The 17,586-nt window shown below is 46.4% G+C and overlaps 1 protein-coding gene across 4 annotated transcripts in view; it reads right to left on the bottom strand.

The window, feature by feature from the left end:
* Positions 1-17,586, bottom strand: part of PHF10 (PHD finger protein 10) — a 173,560-nt gene that overhangs the window by 151,212 nt on the left and 4,762 nt on the right. For 2 of the 4 annotated variants that reach the window (XM_033937288.1, XM_033937287.1), the window contains exon 2: positions 9,635-9,762. In XM_033937288.1, coding sequence (XP_033793179.1) covers positions 9,635-9,687 — 53 coding nt within the window. In that variant the 5' untranslated portion in view covers positions 9,688-9,762. Of the gene's footprint in view, positions 1-9,634; positions 9,763-10,411; positions 10,541-17,586 lie in introns of those variants that run through there. The other 2 variants (XM_033937285.1, XM_033937284.1) reach the window with 2 other exon arrangements.

Here is a 17,586-nt window from a genome sequence, read left to right as displayed (position 1 = left end):
GCAAAACTCCTTAACTTTTTTTAAAATCTCTTGCACTGGCTTTTACAAAGCTGCGGTATAAGTTTCTACCATGGGCAGGTGAGATAAATGCTCCGGTGCTCACAGAATTCCTATGAACTTCGGAGCATTTACCTCGCCGGCCCACGGTTTAGTAAAAGGAGTCCCTGGTCTGACTCAAAGGCCCTCTTTGGTGGATATTGTTCCTTTCAGCAGCTGGCTTCTACATTGTAGTATAGCTTCCAAGTTTATTTATCATTTGATATACTGTCTATTAAGTATTAGCTAAATTGTTTACAAAAGTAATAATAAAAGAAAAATAGGGTAAAACCACCCAACCCCCTTTTTTCTCTATCATCTCAATTCACCCCAGTCTCCTGCCTCCAACTCCTTCTTATAACAACGCGAGATGTAATTCCCTTCTACATTTTGATCTAATCTATCATTTCTGAAGATCTCTCTACACTTCCCCATCTTCATCAAATTGCCTTTCTGTTTATATGTCCACATCTTCACTACCCTCATTAACCCCAATCTCTTGCTTTCCTATGGTCTACAATCTCACATCTAGCAGCTATAAGCCCCAGCATTTTGTCAATACCCCAATATCCACCCTAAGCAGCAAGTCTTGAGATATTTATTTTTATTTGTTTATTTTTAAAACTCTAACCACCTGCATCCAAAAGTCCTAGAGTGAAAGAGTAGGGAGGGGAGGGGATAGTGTATACTGCAGATGGGCAGACTGAATGGGCCATTTGGTCTATATCTGCCGTCATGTTTCTTTGAGTTGTGATCCCGGGGGAACGGGGTTTGAGACCCATTGTAGCTCCTTGTGACCCTGGGCAAGTCACTTATCCTTCCACTGCCACAGGCCAAAAACATCTTAGATTGTGAGCCCATTAGGGACAAAGAAAGTACCTGCATATATTGCGTACCCTTTTTTGTTCCAATGTTAAGTCACATAGATGTTAAATCACCTAGATGCCACCTTGTATGAGTTTTCCCATATTAGAATACAGAAGGGAAACCTTATAAAAAATGTTTCCCTAAATATTTTAACTAGGGCTAAACAATTAACGTGTTAACACAACTCACCAAACAAGAGTTCTGAGTCTGTTTGACAAAATCAAATTGCCTTTAACCCTTATCACCTCTTTTGCCACACTGAACTGTTTCTGCTGTAGTCTGGGCAAAAGGTAAAGTGGGGTAGACGTAGAGTAATTCCACAAGGTTCACAAGGTTAATTTGAGTTCTCCTCCAGGTCACTTCCATCTCTCTTTCCCCCACTTTATTCTCTGTATATATATTTATTGAATTTTCAATATAATCAAGCATAACTTGTACAGAAAGGAAATTCAGCAAGAAAAACAAAATAAAGGATAAACATTATATAAGGTAACAATAATAAGCTTGAATTCCAGCTCAAGTCCTCTAATAGATCCAAGATGGATAAGAGGCGAATAATAACAAACAAAGTAAAATTATTGCAATAATAGCTAGTTAACTGAGAATAATACACCTTTCTTACTTAAATTGAGGACTCATGTTCCCTCTTTCTCCAAACATGAAGTTGAGAGAAAAGTTGTCAGTTGCGATGGCTCAATGAAAACAAATTTATGTGAACGATGGTAAAATTAAGGTCTTACCTGTTAATTTTCTTTCCTTTAGAAGCAGCAGATGAATCCAGACTAGTGGGTATAGCTCACATCGACCAGCAGGTGGAGATAGAGAACTGATTAACAGTTGGCCTTAAAGCCTGGTGTTCCTCTTGTTACTTCAGTTTATGCATTTTGCCCAAGCAGCCCGAAAGGAGCATGAGCATCCACAAAACTTCATTCCAGTAGAAAATGTGCCCCTAAATAATACAATTACCAACCATATCCCAACTGAAACCATAAACAAACACCCTACACACATACAGTGCACTTGGGGAGGGGCTCTGGATTCATCTGCTGCTTCTAAAGGAAAGAAAATTAACAGGTAAGACCATAATTTTACCTTCCATAGCAAAGCAGCAGATGAATCCAGACTAGTGGGATGTAGCAAAGCAAACTCAAACCGGGTGGGACGCCAATGCCGCCTCCGCCAGTACCGCAGTTCCAAAACTTGCCTCCGCACTGGCTGCTACGTCTAAGCGATAATGCTTCGAAAAGGTATTACCCGACGACCAAGTGGCCGCTCGGCAAATTTCCTCCAAAGACATCCCCCCAGACTCCGCCCAAGACGTAGCCAACGCCCGAGTGGAATGAGCATGAAGGTGCTCCGGTACTTTCTTACCTGTCAACACATAAGCCGAAGCAATCGTCTCCTTGACCCAACGCGCAATGGACGCTTTAGACGCCGCCATCCCCTTGTTCTTACCCGCGAACAATACAAAGAGATGGTCCGACCTACGAAAATCATTCGTCACCCCCAAATAATGGAGAAGCATACGCCGCACATCCAGTCGACGCAAAGACAAAAATCGTTTACCCCAATCCTCCTTCCGGAAGGACGGGAGGAATACACTCTGGTTCACATGAAATGAAGAAATCACCTTAGGCAGGAAGGACGGCACCGGCCGCACTGACACCCCCGTCTCAGAAAAACGTAAAAAGGGTTCTCTGCAAGAAAGCGCCTGAAGCTCCGATACTCGCCTCGCCGAAGCCATTGCCACCAAGAACACTGTTTTCAGCGTGACATCCTTCAAAGTGGCCGCTGACAGGGGTTCAAAAGGTGCTCCCTGCAATCTCCCCAGTACGAGTTTAAGATTCCAGGAAGGACAAATTCGCCTAACCGGCGGGCGGATATGGTGAACCCCTTTGAGGAAACGGACCACGTCCGGCTGTGACGCCAGCGACGCGCCAGCCACCCGGCCCCTGTAACAGGCAAGGGCCGCCACCTGAACCCTTAAAGAGTTATAGGCTAATCCTTTCTCTACGCCTTCCTGCAGAAAGGCAAGAATAGCCGCCAGAGATGCATGGAAGGGCACGATTCCCTGTCGACCGCACCAAGCATCAAAAATCTTCCAGACTCTCGCATAGGAGGTCGAAGTCGAAATCTTCTTAGCTTTAAGAAGCATGGCAATCACCTGCTCCGAATAGCCCTTCTTCTTTAGCCTTGACCGCTCAAGAGCCAGGCCGTAAGACCAAAGCGGGCCGGATCTTCCATCCAGATTGGGCCCTGGGTTAGTAAGTCCGGAGTTACCTGGAACGTCACCCGATCGTCTACTGAAAGCTGAACGAGATCTGCGTACCACGGTCGACGCGGCCAATCCGGAGCCACCAGGATCACCCTGCCGTGAAAGAGAGCGATGCGTTGTAACACCCGCCCTATCATGGGCCAAGGCGGGAACACATACAGAAGGGAATTTGGAGGCCACGGGAGGGCCAACGCGTCCACCCCCTCCGAGCCCTTCTCCGTGCGCCTGCTGAAGAAGCGAGGCAACTTCGCATTGTGGGACGAAGCCATGAGATCCAACTCTGGCAACCCCCACCGACGGACTAGCAGGTCGAACGCTCGAGCCGACAATTCCCACTCGCCCGGATCTAGAAGATTCCTGCTGAGGAAGTCCGCTTGCACGTTTTCGTGACCTGCAATGTATGCCGCCGACAGAAGCGGAACATGCCCTTCTGCCCACTGAAACAATATCCTTGCCTCTTCGGCCAACTGCGGACTCCGAGTGCCCCCCTGACGATTGACATATGCGACCGCCGTGACACTGTCCGAAAAGATTCTGGTCGGTCTGTCCTGAATCAGGGACTGAAAAGCCCTCAGCGCCAATCTGATCGCTTTTAACTCCAACAAATTGATGGGCCACTGTGCTTCCTCTAAGGACCACACTCCCTGCACCGATGCTTGCAGGCACTGGGCCCCCCAGCCCCTCAGACTGGCATCCGTCGTCACCACCACCTACTCCGGTGTGGCTAACGGCATGCCCCGCCACAGGTGCAACTCGTGTAGCCACCATTGCATGCTGCGAGCCGCCCGAGGACTCCATCGGAGACGCACATTGTAGTCCAGAGAAGCTGGGGACCAGCGAGAGAGAAGCGACTGTTGTAAGGGTCTCATGTGGCCCCGAGCCCAGGGGACCACCTCCAGAGTCGCTACCATGGAGCCCAAAACCTGCACATAATCCCAAACCCGAGGTCTGGGCGACCGAGAAGTAGGCGAATCTGAGCCTGCAATTTCTCTCCCCGGTCTCGGGGTAGAAATACTCTCCCCAGAGCAGTGTCGAATCTGACCCCCAGATGTACCAAAGACTGCGACGGGGACAGAAAACTCTTGGGGAAATTGACGATCCACCCTAACGACTGAAGGAGAGATATTACCCTCTGAGTAACCGACAAACTCTCCTGTCTGGACGAGGCGCGGATCAGCCAGTCGTCTAAGTAAGGGTGTACCCGAATCCCTTCCTTGCGAAGAGAGGCTGCTACCACGACCATGACTTTGGAAAAGGTGCGGGGAGCCGTCGCCAGGCCAAAGGGCATTGCCCGAAACTGATAGTGCTGGCCAAGAATCGCAAACCTTAGATACCGCTGATGCGGAGGCCATAATCGGGATATGTAGGTACGCCTCCTTGAGATCTAGGGATGTGAGGAACTCTCCCGGTCGAACTGCCGCAATGACCGAGCGTACCGTCTCCATCCGGAAATGGCGAACACTGAGAAATCTGTTGACCACTTTGAGGTCCAGCACCGGTCTGAACGACCCCCCCTTCTTTGGAACAATGAAGTAAAGGGAATATATCCCGCGGCCTACCTCTTCCGGGGGTACCGGTACCACCGCCCCCCGATCGAGCAGCCCCTGAAGAGTCATGCGGACCGCCTCTCCCTTGGCCGCCCCATGGCACGGGGACACCAAGAAAGAATCTTCGACGGGAGAGGCGAACTCCAACTTGTACCCTTCTCGAACAATGTCCAACACCCACTGATCTGACGTGATTGTGGCCCACTCCGCCCGGAACGCCGAAAGCCGGCCCCCTAAGGGAAGGGCGGAGGGAGCCAAGCCACCGTCATTGCGGAGTGCGACTTGGTGGGGTACGTGTTGGCTGACCTGAAGAGGGTTTCGTCGTACGAAAGGAACCCCTCTGCTGAAACCTAGGCCTCGACGCAGAGAAAGAACCATATACTGATCTGAAGAATGGTTTACCAGGCCTGGACCGCCTCACATCTCTGAAGCGCGGTCTAGACGAGGAGGACCTCACCGGGGGCCTAGCCCTATCCTCCGGTAGACGCTGTGTTTTGGTATCCCCAAAATCTTTCACCAATTTCTCTAAGTCCTCTCCAAATAATAAACCTCCTTTAAAAGGGAGTCTCACCAGCCTAAGCTTGGATGCAGCATCTGCTGCCCAATGTCGGAGCCATAAGGATCTGCGCGATACCACTGACAGAGACATCTGTTTCGCAGATGCTCGAATAATGTCATATAAGGAGTCTGCCAAATAGGCCAAGCCTGACTCCAAATCAGCCAGTTCCGAAGGGACAGAACCCCCGGACTCCATTAAATTATCGGTCATCCCTTGTGACCACTGCAAACATGCCCTCGCCGCATACGAGCTGCAAATAGCGGCCTGTAAGGTAACCGCAGCTACTTCAAAGGACATTTTTAGTGAAGATTCAATCTTCCTATCCTGCGCATCCTTTAGTGTCACCCCCCCTTCCACCGGCAAGGTAGTCTTTTTCGTTACCGCTGCCACCAAAGCGTCCACCCTAGGTAACCTAAACTTTTCAAGTTCGTTCGGGTCAACCGGATACAGGAGCCGCATGGCCTTTGCCACTCGTAAACTGGCCTCCGGCGTATCCCATTGCGCCGAGATCAGCTCCTGCATGGCTTCATGCACCGGAAAGGACCTAGGTGGCTTACGCGTACCTGCCATCAGGGGGTTACCCGACACCTTAGCATCCTCCTGAGAGATATTTAAACCCTGCAAAGCCTTGGAAATCAAGGACGCCAGCTCCTCTCTATGAAACAGCCGGAGCGCGGAAGGATCATCAACCTCCCTGCCCGGGGGATCCTCTGCCTCCCAATCCAAGACCTCACCTTCCTCTAAAGATTCAGGAAGAGAGAAAGGGGATAAGGGAAGAGTACCCTCTGCGTCCACGGTTGCGAGTCTGCGTTTCTTCGCCCCCTGCGACCGCCCCGGCGACAACCCAGGACCCGTAGACGGTCCGGCATTAGCACCGGCCAAACCCGCAGAGGTAGAAGGCCCAGGTAGGGACGGACCAGACACCGGCACCGACTGGGCCGACTGCGAGCCCTGTAGCAGAAATGCTCGGTGCAACAACATAATAAACTCCGGAGAGAAGGAGCTCACCCCCAATAAAGGTGAACCTCCATGATCAACGCTGGGGCGCGCAGCCGCGCCGTCCCCTAGCGACCCCGGCTCCATGACCGCCGCTGACTTCCCCTCAGCAGCGTAAGAGCCTTGCAGTCCCCCTGAGTCGCCCCCGAGGCCCGGGGACGCAGACCGTGCCTCGCTGACACGGGAGATGGCTAACTCACAAGCTAGCAGGAAAGCGTCTTCTGCCGGTGTCTCCACACACCCGGCCGAACAGACGCCCGACAGTGCTCTGCGCTTCCCACAGCGCGAGCACCGCTGAGTAGCCTCTGCTGCCATCGCTGTAACAGCGAATTCCAAAAAACTTTTTTTTTTTTTTTTTCACAAACGCGGCGACACGCCGCCGACTCCGCCCCCCCCCCCCGCTACCGCCGGTACGAAACGAACGACCGACTAACGAATGAGGAGGCAGCCAGTAAACAATTTACTCACCAACCGGTCCCCCGCTCTAACTGCAGCCAGGTTACAGCTGGTAAATGTACTGAAAGCCACACGAACACAGCATGGCTCAGCACAAGCAGGAAGTCGTTGGTTTTTTTTTTTTTTTTTTTTTACTGGAATGAAGAAACCTAAGCACACATTCCTGCAGTGGCCCAAGAACCCACTCAAACCAACGGAGGGGAGGGTGGAGAAGGGACCTGGGAGGGCCCAGGTGTAGCTCCCAAAGCCGGCACCGCTCAGCCAGGCACCCCTGTCCTACTGAAGAGACCGAGTCTCAACAGAGGAAGCCACAGGAACACCACCAAACCGGCCCCAGCCAGAATCCAGGAGCTAGTAGAGTAAGCTCCATTCCTGCTGGGAGATAGAGCAAAACTGAAGTAACAAGAGGAACACCAGGCTTTAAGGCCAACTGTTAATCAGTTCTCTATCTCCACCTGCTGGTCGATGTGAGCTATACCCACTAGTCTGGATTCATCTGCTGCTTTGCTATGGAAAAATAATTACACATTTACAAGGATGTCGCAAGTAAAATGTCGCCCCTAGAGCTATAACACCAAGTTTCCTTAACAAAAATTCACGTCTCCTTCTCTGGGTTTCCTTAGCCAAATCTGGAAACATCTGTATTTTACAGCCTAAAAATTATTTTTGCTTCTTTTTAAAGAAGAGTCTCAGCAACCAGTTTTTATCTAGTGTGACAGCTACTGTCAGAAGTAAAGTTGCTGGGGTCACTATTTCTTTATCAGATCTTTCCAAAATATCAGATATATTCATTTGTTCTTGTCCTAATTCCTGTTGTTGCTGGTCTTGTGTTTTACTTGGTAGATAATAAACCTGTGTAAATGGAGGCAGTGTCTCTTCTGAGAGCTCCAAAATTTCCGTCATATAACGTTTCAACATTTCTGTAGGAGCTACCATAGAAGCCCTAGGAAAGTTGATCAATCTAAGATTGTTATTGTGTGAAAAGTTTTCCATTGCCTCCATCTTCCTTCTTAAGTTAGTATTGTCTTTAATTAAAGTCTCAGTAATTTGCTTTGAAACTTTTAATTCTTGATAGACATTCTGTACTGAAGTCTTAGAATCCTCAATTCCAATCTTCAAATTTTTAATCTCAGTATTATGATCATTCAATTTCTTTTCCATTTGTTGTAATTGCGGATTTACAGACCTTGCCAAATTGGCCACAAGATCCCACAGAGAGTCCAATGTTACCTCCCAGGGTTTCTCAATTTGAAATGAGTGTAAATTAAGTGTACTTAGCTCACCCACTGGCAAGATATCTCTTCTAACGACATGTTGGGTTCCTTCATCCCCCACCGCTTCCTCCTCAGTCTCTGCTCCCAAATTCCTCTGCACCGGCAAGGGAATCGGTAGTACAGTCCCCCTTTCGTTCTCTCTAGCTTCTGGGAGGAGGCAAGCTCCGACTTCAGGAAGTGCCTCCGCTCACGGGGAACTGGTGGACTGAGGGCGTGGGGGAGGTGCTCTCACATCGGGGCTCAACGATGTCTCCAACCCTATAGAGAACGGCACAGATTCGCCTCCACTGTGCGTCTCATGCAGGGGACTCCCCGACAATCTCGGCGTATCCTGCATTCTCCTCACCAGCTCCTCAATATTGCTGAAGACGGTCGTCCTCTCACACTGCGAGGCTCCAACAGCGCTGCGTCCTCTCCTCTTCGGCATAACTTTAAGCAGGTAAACCAAAACCAGAAAAATTCAAAAGGTGCTTCGGAGAGAGTGTAGCTCAGACATCATAGCATGCGGCCATCTATTCTCATAGTTCATACCTCATACTCTATTTAATATAGAGCCTATTAATAGAAGCTGAATTGCAAAATTAAAAATACATAAAGCAGGGAAGAGACTAGCAGCATAGGAGGAAATATTTACCTAGTTAAACCAGAAAGCTGGTGAGAAAGGATAACAAATAAGACTAAACAAAGCAACAAGACAGGATCATAGCAGGGTTTGTCAGTGACACAGTAGACATAAAGAAGGCAAGTGCAACAGAATCTGGTAGAAATGCTAATTCAAAAATAGGTGCCTTTGTGAACGTCTTAGTTTGTATATCCATGGATAAGTTCTTCTACAATGTTGGTGCAACCACACTGAAGTAAAAATTACACATGCAATGCAGTTAGATCCACAGGTAGGCAGATACAACCAGAAGGCTCTGCTAAGAGGGACACAATAAATAAGAAGGGATAGGGGGGATCAGTGATCTATGGTGAAATTTTGAAGTATGCCATTATAAAAAACTTGATGAGCTGCCACTAGGGTCTTAAAGGGCAATCTATAAGAGAATGAGAGCCAGTACTCAGAGAAGAGTAAAATAGTGACCCAGTCAAGTATTTTTGCTCCTAATAAAAGCTTCATTGTTTAACTTGCAGTTATTGTTCTTATCAAAATATAAGCAAATTAAAACCAGTGAAATCTCTGTAGACCAACTAGCAATTACAGAACTGCACATCTCCTCTCTCTCCAGTTAGTGGTCTAAGAAAGAATGAAATTTTCCTGATAGCAGTAAATGTCAGTTTATTTAATTTGTTTCTTTTCTGTTTTACTTGTACAAGAGGAATATTCTTGTGAATTATGTAAAATTTCAATAAATAAATAATAATAATTAAAAAAAAATTACAGAACTGCAATAGTATCAATTTTATTTGGACTGCAACCTGCTTACTCTCTCTGAACTGGAACACAATATCAGGAATGCCTACTTCTCAAATAAATTTTAAAAACTGATAAAATAAGGAGGATACTATTGAATGAAAATCTTTTTTTTTTTTTTTTTACCATATGCTACATAGGAAGACTAACAGGAAAACAAACTGTTGCATTTCTTACCTTGTCACATTTTAAAAACATGAAATACATTACCCAAAGTCTTGACTTGAAGTTTCACAACTTCTAGAACTGTCACCAGAGCCCATCCTCTTCCTTTTCGATGGTTGACTTCCATCATTAGAATTTTCTTCTGTTTCTCTGCCATCATTAGAATTGTCTTCCTGAATAGGAGAGAAAAAGTGATAGTTTATATGCAAGATGAAGCTTGTAAATCTGCTAAATGAGCAAAGACAAAGCAATGATGAATAGAGGAGGGGGCATAAAAAGTATTTACATTTTAGTTCACTATACCCACTGTATCATTTCCTCTACCATAATCTCCCCACCCTGTCCTGTCTGTCAAATTAGATTGTTAGCTCTTCTGAGCAGGGACTGTCTATTGTATGTTAAATGTACAGCGCTGCTGCATATACCTTTCAGCACTATAGAAATGATAAACAGTAGTAGTAGTAATAACCTAAAAACCTGTAATAACCTGTAAAAGTGCTGTACCTTTAAATAATTCTGCACCTCAAATCTTACCCTCTCTGACCATCAGCTATTAACCTTTACAACTCATCACCCTCTCCCCCCCCAAACCCGACCAATCACCATCCATACATTTAGGAACCTTCAGACTATTGACTGACACGCTCTCTACCACCGTCTCATCCCTCCTTTCTACTACTATGTCAAATAAGTCTAGCAATGAAGCTGTCCTCTCCCATAACTCCATTTTCTCATCTTCTATCAATACCCTTGCTCCTCCCATTTCACATCCTGTAAGACGTGCCAAACCCCAGCCCTGGTTGACCTCCCCAAATCCATTACCTGCGCTCCTGTGCCCGAGTTGCTGAACATCTTTGGCATAAATCCTGTACACATGCCGACTTCATTAATTTCAAATTCATGCTGACGTCCTTCCAATCTACCCTCCTGCTTGCCAAACAAGACTACTACCACCATTTAACTAACTCTCTTAGTGCCAACCCTCGCCGTCTCTTTGCCACACTCAACTCTCTACTCAAAGTGCCCCCACCTGCTATCACCCCCTTCACTTTCCCCCCCAGTCGATGGCAGAGTTCTTCCATGACAAAATTCACAAGATCCACCTTGAATTCTCAACCATGTCACCTCTCCCACCACCCATTCCAACTGTCCACTCTGTCAACCTCCTTTCAACAACCCCTACAACCCTTTCTTCCTTTTTCTGAAGTCATAGAAGAGGAAACTGCTCACCTTCTAACCTCCTCCAATCCAAACCCACCACCTCTTCCTCTGATCCGATGCCTACCCACCTCCTCAGATACATCACTCCCACTGTAATCCCTCCCATCTGTCACATTCGCAAACTTTCACTCTCCACTGCTTCAGTTCCTGATGTCTTTAAACATGCCGTAGTTACACTCCTCCTCAAAAAGCCCTCCCTAGACCCCACCTCCCCCTCTAACTACCGCCCTAGTTCCCTCCTCCCCTTCCTATCCAAACTACTCAAACGTGTTGTTCATCGCTGTTGACTTGACTTCCTTTTTTCTCATAATATTCTTGATCCACTTCAATCAGGCTTTCGCCCTTTCCGTTCTAAAGAAACTGCCCTTGCTAAAGTCTCTAACAACCTGTTCCTGGCCAAATCCAAAGGACTCTACTCTAACCTCATTCTTCATGATCTGTCTGCTGCCTTCAATACAGTTGATCACCATCTCCTTCTCAACATGCTGTCCTCACTGGGATTCCAGGGTTCTGTTCTCTCCTAGTTTTCTTCCTATCTCTCTCATCGTACTTTTAGTGTATGTCACGGTGGATCCTCCTCCACTGCCATCCCACTATCTATTGGCGTACCCCAAGGCTCTGTCCTGGGTCCTCTCCTCTTTTCCATATATACCTGCTCTCTTGGTACACTGATCTCCTCTCATGGTTTTCAATATCACCTCTATGCTGATGACTCCCAGATCTACCTCTCCACACCAGATATATCTACAGGAATTCAGGCCCAAATCTCAGCCTGCCTGTCTGACATTGCGGCTTGGATGTCTCACTTCCATCTCAAACTAAATATGGCTAAAATTTAGTTCCTTATCTTTCCACCTAAACTCACCTCCCTCCCCCTCACCATTCTCTATTTCTATTTCTGTGGATAACATTATCCTCCTCCCTGTGTCGTCAGCTCACAACCTTGGGGTGATCTTTGTCTTCTCTCTCTCGTTCTCTGCTCAGGTCCAACAAACCGCTAAAACCTGTCGCTTCCTCCTCTATAATATTACCAAAATCCGTCCTCTCCTCTCTGAACACACTACCAAAACCTTTATCCAAGTTCTCATCACCTAACGCTTAGACTACTGCAACATACTTCTCTCAGGCCTCCCGCACATCCATCTTTCACCTCTTCAATCTGTTCAAAATACTGCTGCATAACTCATATTCTGTGAGAGCCATTATTCTCAAATTACCCCTCTCCTCAAGTCAATTCATTGGCTCCCCAGGTCCCCATCTATTTCTGAATACAGTTTAAACTCCTCTTACTGACTTACAAGTGCATTCACTCTGAAGCCCCTCCCCAATATCTCTCTTCACTTATCTCCCCCATGCTCCTCCCCATGAACTCCTTTCATCAGGCAAGACCCTCTTATCTGTACCCTTCTCCTCCACTGGCAACTCCAGACTCTGTCCCTTTTTTTCTTGCTGCACCATTTGCCTGGAACAGGCTACCTGAATCAATATGTCATGCTTCATTCCTAGCAGTATTCAAATCCAAGCTAAACGCCCACTTTTTTGAGATTGCTTTCAATTCATAACTCCCACTCACTGCTGTTGGACACCTATACCCACAGCATCATTTCCTCTACCATAATCTGCCCAATCCTGGGATGTCCTGTCTGTCAAATTAGATTGTTAGCTCTTCTGAGAAGGGACTGTCTATTGTATGCTAAATGTACAGTGCTGCATACACCTTTCAGCGCTATAGAAATGATAAATGTAGTAGATTAAGAACCAACTAATCAATTGGGAGGAATATCCCCTGCACCCTGACCGGGTACTAAAGCAGGTTAGGGGTGATATAGCCTAGAAGAGCACAAGTGCTACTAAGAATTACAGTGATGTATTGGACTGAGCAGTGACCACTTTTAAAAGACTGTTGGAAGCGGCTGAAGTGCTGGGTGGCCCTGCGGCCAGCCCAGAGCAGAGGTGCTGCTAGGAGTGAGATAATTGGAGCAGCTCCACTATAAGCAGATGCCTCATTCGGATGAGGACTGGAGAATTACTGTGCTAAAAGAGTGTTATTTCCTTAGGGTACATGGCCCGAGTAGAGACAGTGTGAGAACTGTTTGGGCAATATTGCCTTGAACGAGAACCTGTGAGAAGACTAGTGGCTGAAATAAAAGCAATTTTTTCCTTTTGCAACTTATGGCGTTGAGAGCGTTGCAGAATTTAACTGAAAATTCAAGCACCATTGGCACTGCAGGGAAATCCAGGATCCAGCGCCTGCAGCGGGAGACAGGGATTACCTGGTGGCCTCTCATAGCCCCCTCATAATATGCATATCAACAGTATTGTGCAGCACATATTCACCAAAAGCACAAAACATGGATTATGGAAAAACTATAGGAACCTAGCTTTAAAAAAAAGGTGATGATGCAGTTGCAGGAAAGAAGTAAATACATCTGCGTGCTGCCTTTTTTCCTTGCTTTCCTTCTGTTTGCTTAGTTAATTAAAAAGAAGACAAAAACAGCTCTAGCCAAGAAGTCCTCAAAAAGGAAGTTCCTTACCCGCTTCAAGGGCATCCTCCATAGAACCCAGAGGAAAGAAGCTCTATGCTCCTCCTGCAACACAAATAGCCAACCCCGAAAGCCCCCAAGCCCAACGCTAACACAACTTTTAGAATTCTACCTGCTGTGCCAACCACCTTCTTCCTGCTGAAGACAGAGCAAATACAGGCTATACACCAGCATAAACAGTAAACGGAGCAGAAGTTTACTCCCTTTCCCTTTTCTAGGGAAGAGGGTATACCTCCTCTAGTCTGGACAGTTTCAGCACTGATAAAGATGAATACAGTATATGCCTAAATAGCCTCCCAATCTAGCTGACCTATCATAAAACTGCCTTCTTAAACCACAGTGTCAACTCTTCTAAGGGAATGGATATTGCCATACTTAATTCCTAGGTAGCCATAAACACTGCAGCTAGCAGCAAACTACACAAATCAGTCAATAGTTTCATGGTAGCATTTACAACCAAGAAAATGAAACACACACCTGAATCACTACACAGCCAACCCAGCAAGGACAGGGGTATGACAGCTAAGAGAAGAAAGGAGGGAAGCATGTAGATTCATGTCTCATAAAATAAATTTCCAAAACCCTCTGCATTTATATATGTTACCAAAACACAGTAGTAATGAATAAGTGCACTCAAATATTCTTATGTAATTAGAGCTGATGCTTAAACCAATTTCAATCTTTACATATGCTCAGAAGTATGTAGCCCTCCCAGTAAAATACTCTACAAGAGAACCCAATCACTGTGTATAGTTAACTGAAAATTTGAAGGTATTAACTGATAGTTAAGTTTATTTCTTTAAAGTTGCAATATATTCATAAACTTATCTCCAAAAAGTGTAATGGGGGTCCTGGGTCCCTATGCAGACCACGTTTCGATAATCTTCATTAGGAGATTTACACGTATGATATGTTTGATTTGTTTCACTTGCTCTCAGCACCGATCCAGCGGGCAGGCAGGAAACAAGGCAGGAGGCCGATCCTGCAGGGGCGTTGAGCCGTGTCCGCCCCCCCCCCCCCCCCCCCGAGACCAGCGGGGGCCTCTCCTTAAAAGAGAGCAGCACGGAAGCTGCTTGTATCTTCACTTGCTCTCAGCACCGATCCAGCGGGCAGGCAGGAAACGAGGCAGGAGGCCGATCCTGCAGGGGCGTTGAGCCGTGTCCGCCCCCCCCCCCCCCCCCGAGACCAGCGGGGGCCTCTCCTTAAAAGAGAGCAGCACGGAAGCTGCTTGTATCTTCACTTGCTCTCAGCACCGATCCAGCGGGCAGGCAGGAAACGAGGCAGGAGGCCGATCCTGCAGGGGCGTTGAGCCGTGTCCGCCCCCCCCACCGAGACCAGCGGGGGCCTCTCCTTAAAAGAGAGCAGCACGGAAGCTGCTTGTATCTTCACTTGCTCTCAGCACCGATCCAGCGGTCAGGCAGGAAACGAGGCAGGAGGCCGATCCTGCAGGGGTGTTGAGCCGTGTCCGCCCCCCCCCCCCCCCCGAGACCAGCGGGGGCCTCTCCTTGCGCGCCTTTGTGAAGCGTCACTTTTTGAAGCGACAAAACGTTATGATAAGTACTTCAATCCACTAAAATCGACCTCTATATACTGCACCTATCAATAGATTTTTGACAGTATCTGCAAATTCTATATTCCTTCCAAATTGCCTGATAAGTTGATAGTTCTGTTTATCTTCATATAGCCTGATGAGTTGATAATACTGTTTATCTCCATAATAACCTGTATGTCTTCCATACAACCTGATAAGTTGAAAGTACTGTCTAACTCCATAATAACCTGTATGTCTTCATATAGCCTGATAAGTTGATAATACTGTTTATCCCCATATTAACCTGTATGTCTTCCATATAACCTGATAAGTTGATAGTACTGTCTATCTCCAAAATAACCAGATAAGCATAGACAAACTGCTATAGCTGATACTCTTATATCCCATTGTTAGTTCTCCTTATCCCTACACAACATTGATAGCACCTACCCAGCTCTGAACTCACTACTGAGGGCTATAGACGCAACAGAACAGAGGGGAAGAAAAAAATGCCCCCTCCTCCCCAACCTCCCTTCACCTCTCAGAATCTCACTCCTCACACCAAACACCAATCTGCAGACTCTCCCGCACCCTACAAAAAATTCACTATGCCCCCCATTTTTTCTACAAGCGTACTCCTACATCTACTACTCTTCCTACTCCTAACCAACAGAATAACAGAAGGATATCATACATCCTCTATCCCAACCTTAACAGAATCCCTTAGGTTCCCTCTACCTACCAGAAAACTATACTCGCCCAGAAACTTGATAGACTGCTCCTCACTCAACCATATCAGCATACCAACCAGCTGGGGAAAAAGACCACCCCCAAAACCAAAATCAGCACACCACAACTATCATCCACAAACCAAAGAAAATCTCCTCCACCCAAACCTCTCACCCACTCCCCAAACACACAACACCTCACTATCCTGTGCATATATGAACATCAGATCAATAAGCACAAAAGCAGACCTTATTAAGGACTGGATAATTAAAAAACAACTAAGCTGCCTATTCCTATCCGAAACCTGGCTAACCTCGGAATCCGATCCCACCATCACAGAACTCTGCCCAACAGGTTACAAAATAGAACTGATCTGCAGAAAAAAAAAACGTGGTGGAGGTCTAGCCATCATACTCAAAAACAACATTAATATAAAGACCCTAGACAAACACACCACCCCCCACCTAGATCTCCTAGCCTGTCAACTATCCGATGATTCTCTCATAGGAACATTAACATGCATCCTCTGTTACTCAACACCAGGAAAATGGAACGAAAATAAACAAGCTCTCGAAGAATTCATTTACCAGAATTCCATAACATCACCTCATAACCTACTCCTAGGAGACATAAACCTCCATCTAGAAGATCACACCTCTAATCAAGTACTAAATTTTCTCTCATACCTCAAAGCACTGAACTACCAGATCCTCAACCCCCAACCCACACACGAAAAAGGCCACCAACTAGATGTCGCTGCTTACATGACCCAACACCCTCACAAACCCGAAATCCATATCTCAAATGGGACCTGGCACCCCTCCCTCTGGTCAGATCACTATAAATACACCTTTAACATCAACTGGCCTCAAAGCATCAACAAGCAACCTCCAAAAAAAACCTCCTTCAAAGCACGCCAAAAAATCGAACCCTCCACATTCTGGGATAAAGCAGACCACGCCATCAACAACATAGCCCCCAACGAATTTACATCCCAATGGCGAACCATAAGCGAAACCATCCTGAATGAGCTAGCCCCAGAAAAACAAAAATTTAAAATATGCAGACCTTCTGATAAATGGTTCGACTCCGAACTTCTCCAAGAAAAAAAGCTATGCAGACAACTTGAAAGAGACTGGAAAAAAAAAAAATAAGAGCTCTGAACACTCTAAAACAGCATGGAGAAATCAAATTAACCAATACAAAACCAAACTCAAGGAAAAACGGAAAACCTACTACTCCAAAATGATAGGCACAAAAACCCCAGACACAAAAAAGCTATTCAACCTAGTAAAGAACCTCACTGATACCAAACCTTACCTTGCCACACAAGGAATCCACCCACCGACAGCAATCCACCTAGCAGACCATTTCAAAAACAAGATCACCAACATCAGAACCGCATTCATCAACACACACACCCATCTCGAAAAGATAACAACAAACCCATCAACAGGGGAAGCCATTGTTGCAGACAGAAGCTGGTCTAACTTCCCAATCCTACTTTGGTCGGATATGAACCGACTATACAATAAATACAGCCATGCCTCCAGCGACCTAAATAATTGCCCCACCTACCTGTTATCAAACGCCTCCATCACATTCAAAACTAACTTCATGCTATGGATTCAAACCACATTGACAGAAGGCCAATTCCCACAGGACCTAGGAGAGATTTTAATCACCCCAATCATGAAAGATCACAAAGGCCCAATAGATAGCCCCGCCAACTACAGACCTATCGCTTCAATACCAATATACGTTAAAATAATAGAAGGTCTAGTAGCTCAATACCTCACTAACTACCTGGAAAAACATAACTTACTCCACCCCTCACAATCAGGATTTCGAACTAACTATAGTACAGAAACACTACTTGTCTCACTTCTAGATACAGCCCGGCAACACATCAGTAAGGGAAAAAAGATGGTGTTAATACAACTAGACCTCTCCGCAGCATTTGACCTAGTTGA

This window comes from Geotrypetes seraphini, chromosome 3 (assembly GCF_902459505.1).
Source record: "Geotrypetes seraphini chromosome 3, aGeoSer1.1, whole genome shotgun sequence".
Classification (NCBI taxonomy): domain Eukaryota; kingdom Metazoa; phylum Chordata; class Amphibia; order Gymnophiona; family Dermophiidae; genus Geotrypetes; species Geotrypetes seraphini.
The sequence above is the reverse complement of the archived record's forward strand: the minus strand, read 5'-3'. Positions and strand labels throughout refer to the sequence as shown.